The 20,171-nt window shown below is 42.9% G+C and overlaps 1 protein-coding gene across 1 annotated transcript; it reads right to left on the bottom strand.

Moving 5' to 3' along the window:
* Positions 1-209: 209 nt before the first annotated feature.
* On the bottom strand, positions 210-12,592 carry LOC121859289 (cytochrome P450 6k1-like; the record flags this gene model as incomplete). The annotated part of the gene is made up of 5 exons (XM_042356075.1): positions 12,552-12,592; positions 7,662-7,947; positions 3,648-4,335; positions 1,670-1,888; positions 210-465 (listed from the first exon to the last, which is right to left on the bottom strand). Coding segments are annotated over exons 2-5 (1,346 nt in total), but the record flags the coding sequence as incomplete, so codon positions are not given.
* Between the last annotated feature and the right edge of the window lie 7,579 nt (positions 12,593-20,171).

Below are 20,171 nucleotides of genomic sequence, written 5' to 3'. Positions count from 1 at the left end.
TGGGTGGGTGTATGACTCTGGGTAGGTGTATGACTATGGGTGGGTGTACGACTATGGGTGGGTGTACGACTATGGGTGGGTGTATGACTATGGTTGGGTGTATGACTATGGGTGGGTGTATGACTATAGGTGTGTGTATGACTATGGGTGGGTGTATGACTATGGGTGGGTGTATGACTATGGGTGGGTGTATGACTATGGGTGGGTGTATGACTATGGGTGGGTGTATGACTATGGGTGTGTGTGTATGACAGTATGGGTGTGTATATGACATTATGGGTGTGAGTGTATGACTATATGGTTGTGTGTGTATGACAATATGAGTGTGTGTATGACTGTATGAGTATGTGTATAACAGTATGGGTGTGTGTGTATGGGAGTATGCGTGTTTATGTATGACTAACCTGTAGTCTTGAGAACATTGTCGTTCAATTACTACTGCTATCGGGTTGAGTCTCTGAGTCTCTGTTCGGGAATAATAATAATGATGATAATAATGATAATAATAATAATAATAATAATAATAAAAATAATAATAATAATAATAATAATAATAATAATAATAATAATAATAATCATAATAATAAAAATAATAATAATAATAATAATAATAATAATAATAATAATAATAATAATAATAATAATAATAATAATAATAATAATAATAATAATAATAATAATAATAATAATAGAATTACTACTTCTTCTACTACAGTAATAATACCCTTTCTTGGTCTTGTACTGTACCTATACAATTCTCAAGATTCACAAACCCATAAAATATATTACCTGGCAGAGCAATTAACACACCTGAAGATATCTTTGTCAGGTTAGGTTAGGTTAGGTTTCCATTTAACTTTGAATTAAATATTAATGTAAAATATCAACAAATTGTACATCACAGCGTAAATAGACATCTCATTCTGAAGAGTTTCTCATACATTCACCTGAAAATTAGCCCCTAGATTAGTTCACCTGATGATTAAACACTCTGATGTTACCTTGGGTGGAGGGTTATGATAGGTTAGGTTAGGTTAACATTTGGGTGGTTAATTTTACGGTGAAATAGCTGGGAGGGTTAAACTTAAGGTGAATTAATCCGTCAGCAAAGGTTAACCACCGCCAGCAGGGGAGTCAACCACCGTCAGCAGGGGAGTCAACCACCGTCAGCAGGGGAGTCAACCACCGCCAGCAGGGGAGTCAACCACAGTCAACAGGAGTTAGCCACAGTCAACAGGGGAAGTCAACCACTATCAGCAGGAGTCAGCCACAGTCAACAGGGGAGTCAACCACCGTCAGCAGGGGAGTCAACCACCGCCAGCAGGGGAGTCAACCACCGCCAGCAGGGGAATAAACCACCATCAGCAGGGGAGTCAACTACCGTCAGCAGGGGAGTCAACCACCGTGAGGGGCACTGGCCACAGAGCACCGTGCCTCGGTTCGCCAGTAATTTCCCATGATTTTACAACTCTTCCATGGAAGCGTTGATCCAATGTCGTTATTCCACAGCAAATTTAGTGTTGCGAGCCAAACGGTGCTCGGCTTTCTCTTGGTAACGCAGCTGAAGAGTAACCACGAGCATCTACTTTATTTCAAACCTCTAAAAGTATTAGTAAATAAAAAAGAAAGAATAAAAAAATATCTAAAAAGTTAAGTAACTGTTCATCACCTGAGAAAATGGCGTCTAAGAATGGCGCCTCCATGATGGTCTGGTAGGTAAGCGTGCCGTGTTCTTCCACTATGTCCCTCAGTTCCTGACGAAGTCGGTGCTGGAGGTGTGGGTTGCGGGCCAGGTAGTAGGAGACGAAGGCCATGGTGCCGGCTGTAGTTTCATGACCCACGATAAGGAACAGGACGGACTGAGCGACGATCGTCGAGTCTTTTATAGCTGGAAAGGAGAGACCAAGAGGGAGTGTTCAGCAGGAAGTGGTCGAGTTGTACTGTACAGTAATGTGAAAGAGCATCGAACCTAACCTAACCTAACCTAACCTAACCGAAAACGTTGATAATTTTACTCTTGGTGAGATATGATACAATTATATAATGACAAGAAACCTTTAGCACAGTCAAATATAAGTTAATCTCAGTTTCACGTAGTCTGGCCTAAACACACATGAGCTTATGTTATTATACCCCAGTCTAATATAACATAACCTAATCTAACCCCAGTATAACCTAACCTAGCCTAGCCTAACCTAACCTAACCTAACCTAACCTAACCTAACCTAACCTAACCTAACCTAACCTAACCTAACCTAACTTAACTTAACTTAACCTAACCTAACCTCATCCCAGACAAACTTAAACTAACTTAAACGTATTCCAGTCTAATCTAACTTATCCTACTCTGAGAACATAATACGAATGAAAGAAACCTGAGCAGCGTTAGGTTAAGAAAGGCTTTACTTGTACCTTGATCCCCCATACAAACTATTGCAAGTTAATAAAAGATCATTGTCAAACTGAACGTCCACACCTACAGTACGAGATCTTAACCCAAGAGAGTAAAACAGTACAGAGGAAAAGTCGTATTTTAAGTGACACCCAATAGGTTTCAAGTCTTGCAATCACATAAAACAAAGAAATAAATAAAATAATGAGAAAATGACGTCCCATGCTACTTAAGTTGCTACTTAATCAAAAAGCTTATTACGATGCTTGTTTTGTTTTTTTTGTCAGCTGCATTTTGTGTTGTACACTTGGCATTAATCTGTCAATGCATACTAATGGGAGCTCAGACTGGCAGCTAATAAATTCAAAGAACTAAACCTATCGTGAGCAGAATCTACACAATAAAATTCGTTAAGTAGCGGTGTCACAGTATTTCCTTGGCACCTCTTAAAAACTTTAAATGAAAGAAATTACAAATACTGTGAAAAAAAGTTATTCTTTACATTGATACACTGTAAACTGTTAGGCCCCGCTGAATCTATTTGGAGATCAACAGCCAACACCAACTTTTAAGCGTGATTAAATTACAGGGGAACAAAATATTGTAATTTAGACAACAGTTAAATCTCGTGTGATTAGTCACTTTAAAACCCCGTCAAGTGCAGACAAAATATATTCTTTCCTTTTTAATTTTTCTTACATTAATTCCTAACCTTAAAGACATTTCTCATTAAATGCATCGAATCTAATATTATTATCAATAGTGTTGCATTATTGAGTAATTCACGTATGTTCTTTAGTTTATAAGGAATTCATGCATATAAACAATAGGGTATTGTTATTGTACATCTCAGCTGATAAACGCTATGACCATATTTGGTGGCCTCTGTCTTGTGTTAACCAAAGATGTTCTATCAACTGTAATGTTTACATAAACATCGAATGAAAACAGATTATGAGTTATATCATTACCAGGAGGCAGGGGGTGACTTGAGGCTCCAGGTGGCGTCTTCTAACTAAGGCTCTGGATTTTCGAAGATTCGTTTATATAGTTTTAATTTTAATTGGTGAAAATGCATATTATAACTGATTAACTTACAAAGACGGAGGCCAAGATGAGTACTAAACAGTGCCGATACTGTCTTAATTAACTGATCGCCTTCTGTTTGTCCCTCAGGGAGAAGAAAATCATCCTCCCAACCGATGCCAAATCTGAATTTAAACAAATACTAAACAAAGACCTGAACAACACTCACGGTACTTAGGTGTCTTGGTGTTCGAGTTGCTCTGCTCCTCCCGCTGTTCTAGCAACAGGTCCAGGAAGTCTCCCCGCTTCACTCCCATCTCTCTATTCTTAATTGTCTCCTCCACCACGCGCTGGAAGAACAGGAACGGTGGAGTGGTAAAAGAAATCCCGATTGCATTCAACACTGAATTAGGTAGCGTTAACAGAGCTATTCCCCGTAATGTTCCCCGCGCGCTGATGGCGTTCAGCTCACTTGCTTTCTTGCAAAATTCTTCCTCCTCATTGTTGATGGAGTTGCACTCGATACCGAAAGCACAGGTACCTATAACATCCATGACATAACGGGCGTAAATTGTCTTTGTCTTAACGAAAGATTTCTCTTCGCAGTGTCGCTGAAGACGTTCTATTAAAGCATCTGCTTTCTCCTCCACTAGGTGGTACATTTGACGCATCCTGCCGGAGGTGAAAGTTGGGGAAATAATAGACCTGACGCCTTTCCAGTGGCTGCCGTTGATGAGAAAAAGCATTTCTCCAAAGCATTCGTCTTTCTTGGATTTACCAACTGTCCTTCGTTCGCTGAAGTGGTCAAAGTCCTGAATCATAATGCGCTTGACTAGCCCAGGGTCACGCACGATCAGGGACGGCTTGAAGACCTCGTAGGCGCCTACGAAGTTGTTCCCTTCATTCTCGTGATACGTCTGGGTGAAGAGAAACATTAACATGTATTTAAATAACATGTAGATGTTATAGGATCAAACACGGGGGCACATTATGAAAATAGTTGTGGCGTCATGAACAAATAGTATTTTTCTTTTAAGTAAGACATTAGGATCTCGGTTCATACTTGTAAATTGTTTTGGGGGTTGAAATTCTTGGATGATGGCAGGTAAGTGTTGTCTTAAATCATGTAAATATTTGCTACTGTAGCTACTAAGGGTATTACAGCTGACTGATTTAACCAATAGCATTGTTATAGAATATCAACATTTGAACTAAGAAACGTAAGGACAAAATAAACAATTTGTTTTACTTGAACATTTCTTACACGACAGTGTGATTAGAGTTAACAGATTGTTGATATTGTACAGAGAAGTGTGAGAGGCTGTGTAGTGTCATGGGTGAGGCCAGGGCTGGTCTTTGGGGGTGAAGCGGTGAGAGGGACCCAGGCTCACCAGCAGGGGTTAAAAACAACCTCGGGTAATAAAGCTCATCTGAATCACAAATTCACCATATTTTAATACCGGTAAAGGCTAGTGCTACTTCAGAACAGGGATGTGCCCTTCTGAGGGCCGAACTTCTGACCGAGTTAGAGAGGGTCAAGGAAGAAAACTTGAAATTAAAGGAAGTGTTAGTGAAGATGAAGAAAGAAACAAGAGAAGGAAAGCCAGTGTCTGACGAAAACTCAGGAGAATGGAAGGTTGTGAGGAGAGGAACGACCAAACTGGTGGTAAGAAAACACACCAAGGATAAGACAACAGCAGCTAAGTGTAAAAACTCTTTTAGTCCTTTGATAGACGAAGTGGACGTTAGCATAGTCAGGGACAGGGTGAACAAGGAAAGTAAGAAAACCTTAATTGTTGGCGATTACCTGGTACGGTATTTGGATAGAGCTTTTTGTGGTAAAAATAAAAATAGGATGGGGGTTTGCTTGCCAGGAGCTGGGGTGGGGGATATAGTTGACAGGATGGACAATATCTTGTCTGGTAATGGGAACAAACCTATTATCTGCCTCAGTGCAGAAGGCAATGATATTAGCCGGTGTTTTTGTGAGGAGCTCCTTGATACGTTCAAGACAGCTATAGAACATATTAGGTAGACGGGAGGGATCCCTATCATATGGGGTGTCCTGTCTAGAAAGAAAGGTGGCAATGAATGGTTGTCAAGGGCAGTTGGTGTCAACGGCAGTTTTGACAGATATTGCAAGTCAATATCAGTCCCATTCGTGGGCAACTGGGACAACTTTTACGGAAGAAGGGACCTTTATGCTAAGGATGGGGTACATCTGTCTAGGGCTGGGGTGCCATCTCTGGCTGGCTATCTCAAGAGGGCAATTCCAAAAATGTCGAAATCTTTAAACTGCTAGGGCAACATATGGGTACGGAGGTGAGGAGACTGCAGTGGCAGAGGATAAACAAAGTGAAAGGTTACAGAGAAATAGTGCTAGGAATGATGACGAAATTAATTTAGGCAGGGAGTTAAAACCCAAACGCGTCAAAGAGAGGACTCAGAACACGACTAACGTTAATGTCTATTACTCAAACAGTAGGAGTATGAGAAACAAAATGGATGAAATCAGGGCGTTGGAATGTACCTAAAAAAATCGATATAATAGCATTCACCGAAACATGGATAAACTTAGACTCACGTAAGTTACCTGTCGAGTACCAAATTGCAGGTTGCAAATTATGCCATACTGATAGGCAGATTAGGAAAGGTGGCGGAGTAGCAATCTATGTCAGGCATAATGTGAAATGTGAAATAAATTAGGAAATAAAAACTGAACTGAATAAAGAATCAATTTTGATAGAATTAACCGATGGTAGGGGAAATCTAATCACCTCCTAATCTTGATAGAGTTAATGAGCGACTTATTTGGGATGAAATAACACAGGGCATCCAGACACAGCAACGTCTGTATAGTAGGCGACTTTAACTTTAGTCAAATAAATTGGATCGACCTTACTGGTAACCCAGAATCAGAGGATTTTCTTGAAACAATCCAGGACTGTTTCCTAAGCCAACATATAACCGAACCCACCCGGGGTAATAATATACTCGATTTAGTTCTGTCAAACTGAGAAAACATCATTAGTACTGCCGAGGTAGGGAACGAACTTGCGAACAGCGGCCACAAAGAAATTAGATTCATATTAGAATTTAAGGCAGTGGCAAGGAAAATTCCATTAAAGTTCCAGATTTCAGAAGGGCAAACTTTGATATTTTGAAAAGGCAGCTGAGAAAAGAGGTATCACGTTTGGGTGTGAATTATATGACCTCACACAATGTACCCACAGAGGGCGACCTCACTCTACTTGGAGACCTGACAACGATAACCTCACAAAATATAACGGCTGAGGATGACCTGATCACAAGATCTGAGGTTGACAAGTTCCACAACAATTTAAATATTGAGTTACTTAATGCACAAAGGCAGTAAATACCATACAGAAAACTTGGATCATATAACAATGATTCTAATGGATAAATAATTATTTAAAGAATATTATTGGACAAAGGAAGGCTATAGGTAGGAGAATAAATCGTGATTAAATTTACCACCGAGATTATTATAAGGTATTGGCCAGTAGGGTTAAGACCGAGATAAGAAAAGCAAAGAGGAATAATGAACTGAAGGTAGCAAGGGAGGCAAAGTCAAACCCCAAGGGATTCTTTCAAATGTATCAAACTAAAACACGATACAAGATTGGACCAATACAGTCAGATACCAGCGAGCTAACTGATAACGACGGAGAAATTAGCAATAATATGAAAAAATATTTTTCAATAGTTTTCACCACCGAAAATTTAAATATGATACCCGAGGCACCAATGTTTCAATACCATGTACTGTATTGTAAACTCCTAGCACCCAGAGGAACATTCTAAGACATATAGCTGTACACACACACACACACACACACACACACACACACACACACACACACACACACACACACACACAGAGATGCAGGCTTTAAAGCTAGAGCGATAAAAAGCTGGATGGGCTATACATATGAATTATAAAGGTTTAAAAGCATCTCAAAGTATTTTCGTGAACGGTGGTATCGTTCTAAAAGGGATAAGCAAAACAAAAACGAACCTGATGATTCCACCGAGTGTATACAGTGAGTAACTGTGAAACGTTGTCAATGAATCACTGTATATGCAAACTCAAGTGGATATATTGATCCTATAATCAGTGGATCCTTTAATCAATTAGGTGGGAATACAGGCGCACATTCATCACCAGACACTTGTATATAAAGAACGTTAGGTTGGGTTAGGTTAGGTTAGACAGCCTTACCTCATTTAGGAAGTACCAAAAGGGTTTAGTACGCTTGAAGATCATGTGGAGATAAATGTAAAAGGTGCGAAAAACGGGGATTGAGGGAATACCACGTGATGACCAATACGAAAACTTCCTCCAGCAATACACAATGAACAGTAACACCACTGCCAGACCCACAGTCCACGTTGATGCCTCCATATTTGTTTTATTCCCTGAGTTTTTCTCTCTCTTGTTTTTTTATTGTTTCATATTCCACTTCTTGTCGTGTCATATACGTTCTCCGTGTCTCCCCTTGCTCAATCTGAAGAAGTAAAAAATTAATATAGATTAGAGTGTCGTAGTTTAATTTTTTCCCAGGACAAGATAACAGTACCAGTCACATCTGAGCCTCAGTAAAATTGGGGTACTATTGCAGGGGCGAGTCACCTGAAGATTAACCACCCAACTTATATTCCCTGAAGATTAACCACCCCACCTTATATTCCACGAGGATTAACCACCCCACCTTATATTCCCTGACGATTAACCACACCACCTTATATTCCCTGAAGATTAACCACCCCACCTTATATTCCCTGAAGATTAACCACCCCACCTTATATTCCCTGAAGATTAACCACCCCACCTTACATTCCCTGAAGATTAACCATCCCACCTTATATTCCCTGAAGATTAACCACCCCACCTTATATTCCCTGAAGATTAACCACCCCACCTTATATTCCCTGAAGATTAACCACCCCACCTTATATTCCCTGAAAATTAACCACCCCACCTTATATTCCCTGAAAATTAACCACCCCACCTTATATTCCCTGAAGATTAACCACCCCACCTTATATTCCCTGCAGATTAACCACCCTTAATCTAACCTACATTACCCAAACTTAAACCCCCAAATAATAATGGGCTGGTTAATATTCAGGTGAGATAAACTGGGACTGTATAATCTTTAGGTAATTCATTTTAAACGGGAATAGTTTTTTTTCATAATTTTATGCTGACCAGTTGGACACTTCCTCACAACTCCAGTTACAGGTTTTCTTTTTGTAATAACTTTCATATATTATTTACAACTGATTTGGAGAGGTGAGGATGAACCACACTGGCTCAATGCAACATACTGGCTCATTACACCACACTGGGTCAATGCATCACACTGGCTCATTGCATCACACTGAGACAATGCACCACACTGGCTCATTGCACCACACTGGGTCAATGCACCACACTTGGTCATTGCATCACACTGGGTCATTGCATCACTCTGGCTCATTGCACCACACTGGGACAATGCATCACACTGGCTCATTGCATCACACTGGGTCAATGCACCACACTGGGTCAATGCACCACACTTGGTCATTGCATCACACTGGGTCATTGCATCACTCTGGCTCATTGCATCACACTGGGACAATGCATCACACTGGCTCATTGCATCACACTGGGTCAATGCACCACACTGGCTCATTGCATCACACTGGGTCATTGCACCACACTGGCTCATTGCATCACACTGGGTCATTGCATCACTCTGGCTCATTGCACCACACTGGGACAATGCACCACACTGGCTCATTGCACCACACCGGGACAATGCATCACACTGGTCACATTGGGTAATTCACACTGACAATGTATCACACTGGCTCATTGCACCACACCGGGACAATGCATCACACTGGCTCATTGCATCAATTTCTGCTAGTCAATGCATCACACTGGCTCATTGCATCACACTGGGTCAATGCATCACACTGGCTCATTGCATCACACTGGGTCATTGCATCACACTGGCTCATTGCACCACACTGGGACAATGCATCACACTGGCTCATTGCATCACACTGGGTCATTGCATCACTCTGGCTCATTGCACCACACTGGGACAATGCATCACACTGGCTCATTGCATCACACTGGGTCAATGCACCACACTGGCTCATTGCATCACACTGGGTCATTGCATCACTCTGGCTCATTGCACCACACTGGGACAATGCACCACACTGGCTCATTGCACCACACACCGACAATGCATCACACTGGCTCATTGTATCACTCTGGCTCATTGCACCACACTGGGACAATGCACCACACTGGCTCATTCCACCACACCGGGACAATGCATCACACTGGCTCATTGCAAACCACACTGACAATGCATCACACTGGCTCATTGAATCACACTCCGGGTCAATGCACCACATGGGCTCATTGCACCACACCGGGACAATGCATCACACTGGCTCATTGCACACACCGACAATGCATCACACTGGCTCAGTGCATCACACTGGGTCAATGCATCACACTGGCTCATTGCATCACACTGGGTCAATGCATCACACTGGCTCATTGCATCACACTGGGTCAATGCATCACACTGGCTCATTGCATCACACTGGGTCAATGCATCACACTGGCTCATTGCATCACACTGGGTCAATGCATCACACTGGCTCATTGCATCACACTGGGTCAATGCATCACACTGGCTCATTGCATCACACTGGGTCAATGCATCACACTGGCTCATTGCATCACACTGGGTCAATGCATCACACTGGCTCATTGCATCACACTGGGTCAATGCATCACACTGGCTCATTGCATCACACTGGGTCAATGCATCACACTGGCTCATTGCATCACACTGGGTCAATGCATCACACTGGCTCATTGCATCACACTGGGTCAATGCATCACACTGGCTCATTGCATCACACTGGGTCAATGCATCACTCTGGCTCATTGCACCACACTGGGACAATGCATCACACTGGCTCATTGCATCACACTGGGTCAATGCATCACACTGGCTCATTGCATCACACTGGGTCAATGCATCACACTGGTTTATTGCACCACACCAGGACAATGCATCACACTGGCTCATTGCATCACACTGGGTCAATGCATCACACTGCCTCAATGCATCACTCTGGCTCATTGCACCACACTGGGACAATGCATCACACTGGCTCATTGCATCACACTGGGTCAATGCATCACACTGGCTCATTGCATCACACTGGGTCAATGCATCACACTGGTTTATTGCACCACACCAGGACAATGCATCACACTGGCTCATTGCATCACACTGGGTCAATGCATCACACTGCCTCAACACAGGATGCGATTTTTCCCCACCATGTATTACCCAAACTACTTTTACTATTGTATTCAAATTACCAGCAAGTAAATGTCCAGGTAACCCTTTCTAAATAAAAACCCCTTTATATTACTTTATTTACTTAATTCATGTTGAAAATAATGAATTACAACTTGAAAATAGCCCAAACAAGTAATGTGGTTAACAAGTGTATGGTAATGTTAAAAGCATTACAAACCAACGTACTATTTAACTGAATAGAAAAATCCAAACATTTATAAAATAATAATAGTGAAATATGAGCAAACACACAAAAAGTATAAATTGCTAGTTCAACATAAGAAATTTTTAACTCTAACGCTAAGTCACAAATAGGCACATTTAACATATCTAACAAGCATCATCCGTAACCTTAATAATTTAATAACTAATCATTGTGACTGTAAGAAGCGCTGGAAAAAACGCCAATAAAAACAAGGCGTAGACTAACTCATTCTTGGCAACTTCCACACACACACACACACACACACACACACACACAGACTGATATAGCTATGAGAACAGCTCAGTCCAAACCATTGTAAAAATTATCAACAACTCGTAATCAACCAATCTATTCACTCCCAGCCAATTTTATCTTTTTTGCACTGTCAGTATGTTAAAACGCCCTGTAGTATAACCTTCTCCCCCACCTTGTTATTATATATCATAATTGTATCACTTACGTTAATTGTATACTATTTATCAATCAAGTGACCCATTCCCCAATTATGTAACTGAATATTTTCAACCTTTTGGCTGCCGTGATCTTTCAATACACAGTAAATTATTATTATTATTATTATTAGACATACACAGTTACACACACAGATATACACAGTTACACACACAGATATACACAGTTACACACACAGATATACACAGTTACACACATACACATAGATATACACAGTTACACACAGACATACACAAACCACTCACACAGACATACACACATACCCACACAAACACAAACACAGACATACAGAGACAAACACAAACACAGACCCACACACACATACACAAACACAGACCCACACACACATACACAAACACAGACCCACACAGACATACACAAACACAGACCCACACACACATACACATACACAAACACAGACCCACACAGACATACACAAACACAGACCCACACACACATACATACACAAACACAGACCCACACACACATACATAAACACAGACCCACTCAGACAAACACAAACACAGACCCACACGTAAACAAAATACTCTTAAATTTCTCAGTGACTCGTAAGTTAAATTTCAAATATAAAATCTAAAGCGGGATATGACTTATATTAGGAATCTTTGAGAATTCGAATAAATATATACTGTAGATTCAAACCTCAAACTAAACATTTACACTTCACATAACCTTTCTATGTGAGATTTCATCAAATTGGTTCACTTGTAAGTTACTATATAAACACGCTGCCATGGAGATAACAAAATAGTAACATCATCCTAAATATATAAAAATAATAACAGAATAATGCTGTAACGTTATCCTAGAGGCAGAGAATAACAAGTCCCAGAGATGGATATAAGAATGGCATCAATACAGTCATCATGTTAGCCTAGGGCTCCACTGTACAGGCCTCGGTAGAGGTAGTAACAGAATTTGACCAACACCCCAGACTAACATCACTATAGACAGACTAGAAAATATCTACTCTATACCATAATCACTTTACAAAATTATAAACTACCAAGAGTAGTACGGTACAAACCTGTTAGAGCTCTTCAAGCGACGCACAGCGACTAAAGCACAGGCTTCTCTAGATATGATAATAACGACGACCTTGCATCAGAATTCCACCAAGTTGCAAGATACCTCTACACAGCAGCGTTATAATAGTCTTTATTCATTATTTGAAGTCATTTAAAATAATTTATTTGTTATGGGACTCGACGTCTCCAAAGCATTTGACAGGCAGTCTTTGCTTTCTAAACTTCCCTCTTATGGTTCTCTCCCCCACTTTGTTTTCTAATCTCTAGCTTCCTTGAGAACCGATCCATGGCAGTTGTTGTCGTTAGGCCACCTGGCTTATTGCATCATAAACTTTGTAATTACTACATTGAATCGGGGTGCTTGAGGACATTCTTGCTGTTTATCCCAAATTTGCTAGCCCACACTGATTAGTCTTCAATTTGAATATGACGTCCAATGTATATGAACTACTGTCCTGCATGGCAGTGAACAGTAACATTGTAGTGGATTCCTCCCCTACAAACGCTGTTTGCCGCCGAGTAGCCGACCCCGCGAATTCCCCAGTGCATACCTCGTGGTCTAGGTCAACCATGCGCCGCCATACATGACGGAGGTCAACTATTAAGCCACGCCTACTTCCGCTATATTAGACCTGACCTCGTGGTGACCTACCTCTCTTTTCTACTTACAGCCACCAGCAAGCAACGCCTTCTCCTCCTCCTCCTCCTGCCTGGCGGTCCTCGCTCCCGCCGGCGACCATGGCGACCCACAAGCTGGTCCTCCTCTGAGCACCCTCACCAACCAGCTCTCTCTACTCAACGCTTGTAACCATGCTGCCTTCCCAGCACCAAGCTGCATTATACATTTAATACAATATGTATACAGAGAGCATATTGTGAGTTTCCTTTCTCCATCCCATCCTGAGTGTGAACCCAAACATAACGTACCCCACAAATGCTGACCCCCGGAGATTCGCACCCACACAGGATGGAGGAGAAACCGATCACTCTCCCAGTCTTCAAGCAACATGGAAGACTGGCTTATCCACACAGAGGCAGCTCTCACCGGTTCTACAGCTACTGTCTCTACACTGCAGGTTGACACCCTTGAGCAGCACTGCTTCTCTAAGCAGACACCAGCTCCTCTTCCTGCCCCAAGCACCACGTCTTACCGACCCCAGCACACCCGTCCTGCCTCAGACGCCGCCCCGGCCCAGCAGTACCCTCTGCCACTGTCCTGGACCCTCCTCCTGACGCGGACCCTCCTCGGCTCCTGCCTGGCAGCCCCTGCTCCCGTCGCGGCCCATGCGCCTGAGTGCGGCCCCACACACCCTTTTTTTTTCCCTCAGGTACTCCCTGCTACTGTCCTGCACCCTGTTGCTGTCGTGGACCCTGCTGCTGTCATGCACCCTGCTGCTGTCATAGACCCTCTTCCTGATGCAGCCCCTGCTCCTGACCCAGACCCACACACCCCAGCAGGCGCATCTGAAGACTCTGTACCTGCCGCGAGGGAAGCAATAAAATTCATCGCCTCCACAACCATTCTTCTCCCTCTCTCCTCCCACAGATCTCGTGTATCTAGACAAAGTTGCCTCCCGTAGCGACCGGCTAATCCACGCCCTCGCCGTTATGTCTCACATGTGGCATACAACCAAGCCGACAACAAGTCTCCTGCACCGCCCGTTCTGCCTCACATGTGGGATGCAACCCTGCAGACAACAAGTCTCCTACACCGCCTGGAGGGAAGGGGGAGTATTGTAGTAGATTCCTCTCCTACAAACGCTGTTTGTCGCCGAGTAGCCGACCCCGCGAATTCCCCAGTGTATGCCTCGTGGTCTAGGTCAACCAGCGCCGCCTTACATGACGGAGGTCAACTATTAAGCCACGCCTACCTCCGCTATATTAGACCTGACCTCGTGGTGACCTACCTCTCTTTTCTACTTACAGCCACCAGCAAGCAACACCTCCTCCTCCTCCTCCTCCTGCCTGGCGGTCCTCACTCCCGCCGACGACCATGGCGACCCACAAGCTGGTCCTCCTCTGAGCACCCTCACCAACCAGCTCTCTCTACTCAACGCTTGTAACCATGCTGCCTTCCCAGCACCAAGCTGCATTGTACATCTAATACAATATGTATACAGAGAGCACATTGTGAGTTTCCTTTCTCCATCCCATCCTGAGTGTGAACCCAAACATAAAGTACCCCACAACATCACCCACATGACTCTGACCTATATATACTGCTAATGATTATGATGTATTTCTTTGTGTGTGAACCTCTGTCTCGCATCTCAATGGACATTGACATCACCCACATGACTCTGACCTATATATACTGCTAATGAATATGATGTATTTTTTTGTGTCCGAACCTCTGTTCTACATGGCAGTGAACAGTGACATCACCCACATGACTCTGACCTATATATACTGTTAATGAATATGGTGTATTTCTTTGTGTATGAACCTCTGTCCTGCGAGGCAGTGAGAAATGATACCACCCTCAGTGTCAAGACCTGACTAAATTACTCAGAATAGGCAATCTGCACTCCAAGCTTTGTCAATAAATTTGTTAAACTTAAAAACATGGGATTAATCTCCCGCTCGTTCTCTACCAACAGTGATGTCCCACAGGGTTCTGTTCTTTCACCTACTCTCTTCCTTCTTTTTATCAGTGATTTACTTCTCACTACAACTAATTCTATCCATTCTTACGCTGATGATTCTACTCTTCACTCTTCTTCACATTTTCCCCTTCCTCCTAACTCTCAAACTAGATCTGTTTCTAGAGCTGATATCATTTCATCTATAAATAAGAACATAAGAACATAAGAATGGAGGAAACTGCAGCGGGCCTATTGGCCCATATTAGGCAGTCCCAATTACTGTACATCCAAACCCTATTGATCATATATCCATCCAACCTATGTTTGAAGCTATCCAGCATATTTGAGTTAATGATGGTATTTGGTAACTTGTTCCACTCGTCCACTACTCTATTTCTAAACCAATGTTTACCTATTTCGCGCCTAAATCTAAATTTGTCTAATTTATAGCCATTGTCCGAGTTTGCTCCTGTTTGGATAGTTTGAGTACCTTTGTTATATCACCTTTGTTTAACCATGACTTCCATTTATACACCTCGATCATATCGCCCCTCGCTCTACGTCTCTCAAGGGAGTGCAAATTAAGATGCATTAACCTGTCTCTATACTCAAGGTTCCTAATGCCCGGGATTAGTCTTGTCATTCTCCTCTGAATTCTTTCCAAGGATTCTATATCCATTCTGTAATACGGTGACCAGAACTGAACTGCGTAATCCAGGTGTGGTCTCACAAGAGCAAGATACAGTTTTAGGATGACCTCGCTAGTCTTGTAACTAACACTCCTTAGTATGAACCCAAGTACTTTATTAGCCTTGCTACGAGCAAAAACACATTGTTTACTTGGCTTAAGGTTCCTACTTATCATTACTCCTAAATCTCTCTCGCAGTCGGATTTCTCAATGGCATCGTTGTTCATCTGGTATCTGGTTTCCCTGTTTACATCTCCTATGCTGAGTACCTTACATGTGTCCACATTAAATTTCATCTGCCATATTTCAGACCATTCGAAAAAGTTTGTTTAGATCTTCCTGTAGTTTTGCGGAGTCCTCGACAGATTTAATTATACGCCCTATTTTAGTGTCATCAGCAAATTTACTTAAGTTGTTGTCTACGCCGATATCTATGTCGTTTATGTATATAATAAATAATAGTGGTCCAAGTACTGAGCCTTGGGGAACTCCACTAGTGACGTTGCTCCAATGCGATTTAGTGCCGTTAATGTTCACTCGCTGTTTACTGTCCTGTAACCACGCCCTAATCCATTTTAGAATATCTCCTTTAATGCTATGGGCCTCCACTGTTTCGTAAGGGATTCTGTCGAAGGCTTTGCTAAAGTCGAGATATACCACATCATAATTGTGCCCCTCGTCCACTGATTCGAAAACAGATGAAAAGAATGTTAATAGATTAGTTAGACATGAACGCCCGCTTGTGAAGCCATGTTGGTTAAATTCAATAGCAATATAACTCAGTATTTACCAATTACACTTTCTAAATTAGATGATCTCCCACCAATTACATTTCAGGACGCAATCATTCTGCCAAATTCTGAAATAGATATGCTAGGCCTCACCATTTCCTCTAATATGTCATGGAAGCCACATATCCTCAAAATTGTTAAAGCTGCCTTCCGAAAATTGGGAATGCTGTACAGATGCTGTAGCTACTTCACTCCTGAGCAGTTGCTTCAAGTATATAAGGGATTCATTCGTCCTAACTTGGAATACTGCTCTCATTTCTTGGGTGGCTCTTCCCTTTTTCTTCGCCGCGATGTTGCTTTACTCTCTCTCTTTTACAGGTACTTTAACGGGCATTGCTCGGTGAATTTGGCATCCTGTGTACCACCGGCAAGGCTCATAACACACGTCTTGCCCGCGGTTCCCACCATTTCTCTGGGGCTGTCGGTCACCCTAGAATAACCCGTTATAGTACATCTTCTTTCCTCACACAGCCAAACTGTGGAATGCTCTGCCTTCTTCTGTATTTCTATACTCATACAATGTCTCGCTTTAAAAAGCTGGCTTTCCGGCATCTTCGTGGTGTAGATTAACATAACTTTTTCCTTTTGTATTTTTAATATCTTTTTATTCATATTTTTTCGCCCCCTAGGCCATGATGTGGGTCGATAACCTGTGCCCAGGTGGGCTATTCCCCGTAAAAAAAGAAAAAAAAAGAAAAGGAGAATAGCCCACCCGGGCACAGGTCAACGACCCACATCAGGGTCTACGGGGCGAAAAATATGAATAGACAAAAATAAAAATAGAAAAGGAAACGGATTGATCCACCATCCTCCGCTGCCACTGGCAGGGTAGGGGTGGGGGGTGGCTCTGCATTTTTCAATATAACTAAGTTTCTATAATAATTTTACACTTTCTGATGATCACAATTTATTTAATAACCCATGCAGTATTTCAGAGTTGCATAGGCAACTCAGCAGGGCGTGTGTGTGTCCCCCAGGAGGTCGGGCCTGTAAGGTACGTGTGTGTCCCCAGGAAGGTCATGGCTTTAGGGCATGTTTGTGTCCCCATGGAGGTCAGGACTGTAGGGCATGTTTGTGTCCCCAGGGAGGTCAGGGCTGTAGGGCATGTTTGTGTCCCCAAGGGAGGTCAGGGCTGTAGGGCATGTTTGTGTCCCTAGGGTGGTCAGGGCTGTAGGGCATGTTTGTGTCCCCAGGGAGGTCAGGGCTGTAGGGCATGTTTGTGTCCCTAGGGAGGTCAGGACTGTAGGGCATGTTTGTGTCCCCAGGGAGGTTAGGGCCGTAGGGCATGTTTGTGTCCCCATGGAGGTCAGGACTGTAGGGCATGTTTGTGTCCCCAGGGAGGTCAGGGCTGTAGGGCATGTTTGTGTCCCCAAGGGAGGTCAGGGCTGTAGGGCATGTTTGTGTCCCTAGGGGGTGGTCAGGGCTGTAGTGGGCATGTTTGTGTCCCCAGGGAGGTCAGGGCTGTAGGGCATGTTTGTGTCCCTAGGGAGGTCAGGACTGTAGGGCATGTTTGTGTCCCCAGGGAGGTTAGGGCCGTAGGGCATGTTTGTGTCCCCAAGGAGGTCAGGACTGTAGGGCATGTTTGTGTCCCCAGGGAGGTCAGGGCTGTAGGGCATGTTTGTGTCCCAAGGGAGATCAGGGCTGTAGGGCATGTTTGTGTCCCCAGGGAGGTCAGGACTGTAGGGCATGTTTATGTAATAATAATAATAATAATAATAAACGGTTTATTAAGAGAGTTGCAGCAGGTGGCTGAAAATATACAGACTTACATTTGATTTAGACATAATGATATAATATGCATTGAATACATTTACAGGGCTGTACAGTACATAAATCAGGAGTTGTTTATTATTTTAACAATAGATGGGATGGTGCTGTTCTTATATCTATCGGTGCGGGCTATTATGGGCTGAATTTTGTTGAAGTGGCGGACTGCGCGAGGTGGGTGGGGGGCTGCAGGTGGCAGGAGGTGGCGATGATGAGGATGGTGCAGTAGTCCACGGCCAAACCTTTCCAGTGCTTGGTGGTGGAGGTCACTGAGGGATGGCATTTCCAGGGTGGAGAGAGCGTTGGTGTAGCCGGAGTATTCTGCGCTGAGCATGATTCTGCAGGCCCTTTTCTGTACCTTCTCTAGCTGACGTTGTTGGGTGGATTTGAGAGAAGACGACCAGGCTGGTGATGCATACTTGTGTGTCTCCCAAGAGGGGGACTCTATGATGTGTACGAACATAAAACTCTCCAGCAGTAGGTATAGAAGCATGTTAAAGCAGAAGAGGTTGCAGCAGGAAATGAGTAACAATGTGAGAAATTAAGTTAAATATGGTAAAAACTTCTCGGTTAGGTGTTTCCCAGGACCCCCCAGCTATTTTTTTTTCTTTTTTTTTGTCAAGACGCAATCACATCCTGATCTACTTAAGTTTATAAATTTTGTGTATTTAAAGACGTATTAGAAGAATGAGAGCAATCAAGCGTCGAAAGTTACGATGACCTAAGCAACCACCTGCCTAGCGGTCTAGAATGTTTCACCCTTTAAAGCTAAGATTATTATTTTTTTTTTCTAAGAAGGATTTTAGACCATCTAAACTTGACTGAATATTGTCACCGGTGCTCATATGTAGGTACACTTTCTTTGGGATAATATTACTAGGATGGTGTACTTGGTGTAGGAATTCGTGGTATAATGTTGTCTAGCACTCAGGATGGATGGAAACTCTAATGTGGTTTTCTTGTATAATATAAGTTATATGATAGACAGTCTGGTGCTGGAGGTGCCGTGTGGTGAGGAGCTGCTCAGTAGAGACGTTCGGTGAGTAGCGTGTTGAAGGAGGTAGATGTGCAGGAGCCTCGTAAAGAAGATGTTGCCTGTTGCTGGCCTCCTGGTTGAATGAGTGCTGGACAGCGTGGAGCTTGCTGGAGGAGGTGTTGCGTGTTCAGGAAGATGGACCAGAATGAATCTCAATGAAGAGACAGAGCTTATATACCCAGCAGCAGTGAGTCACCTCTGAGTCATGTTGGGAAAACCCGAGAAGTAACCGGTCTTTTGCTCGGTTGCTAGGATACGATAGCATCTGGTGACGCCGCTCGCTTGCCCCTAGTTTCGTTGCTAGGGAAGATGGTAGCAGCTGGTGGTGCGGCTACGCAGTTGTAGGGGAGAAGTCCACTACAATGGTATTAGACAACCCCTGCTGTCCAGTTACAATTAGTAACACGGTATAAATTGGTTTATTTGCTTTGTTATTTTTTTAGCCAATTGTATGATGAAAGAGTCACTATTTTTTCTTGTCAGAGAGAGAGAGAAAGAGAGAAGGAGAAAGAGAGAGAGAGAGCGAGAGAGAGAGAAAGAGCGAGAGAGAGAGAGAGAGAGAGAGAGAGAGAGAGAGAGAGAGAGAGAGAGAGCACAATCTTAATCAGTGAGTTTTTTAAATTTATTTTTTACTTTTTGTGATATCCTCGGAGTTCATTTATATGCACACTCATATGGTAAATGTTTACTTGGTTTACTTGTTTATCCTTGGTTAATCGAATTACTGTCTACCAAACCATCCTCTGTGTAC

Source organism: Homarus americanus, unplaced genomic scaffold (genome assembly GCF_018991925.1).
Source record: "Homarus americanus isolate GMGI-L3 unplaced genomic scaffold, GMGI_Hamer_2.0 scaffold15039, whole genome shotgun sequence".
NCBI lineage: Eukaryota > Metazoa > Arthropoda > Malacostraca > Decapoda > Nephropidae > Homarus > Homarus americanus.
The sequence above is the reverse complement of the archived record's forward strand: the minus strand, read 5'-3'. Positions and strand labels throughout refer to the sequence as shown.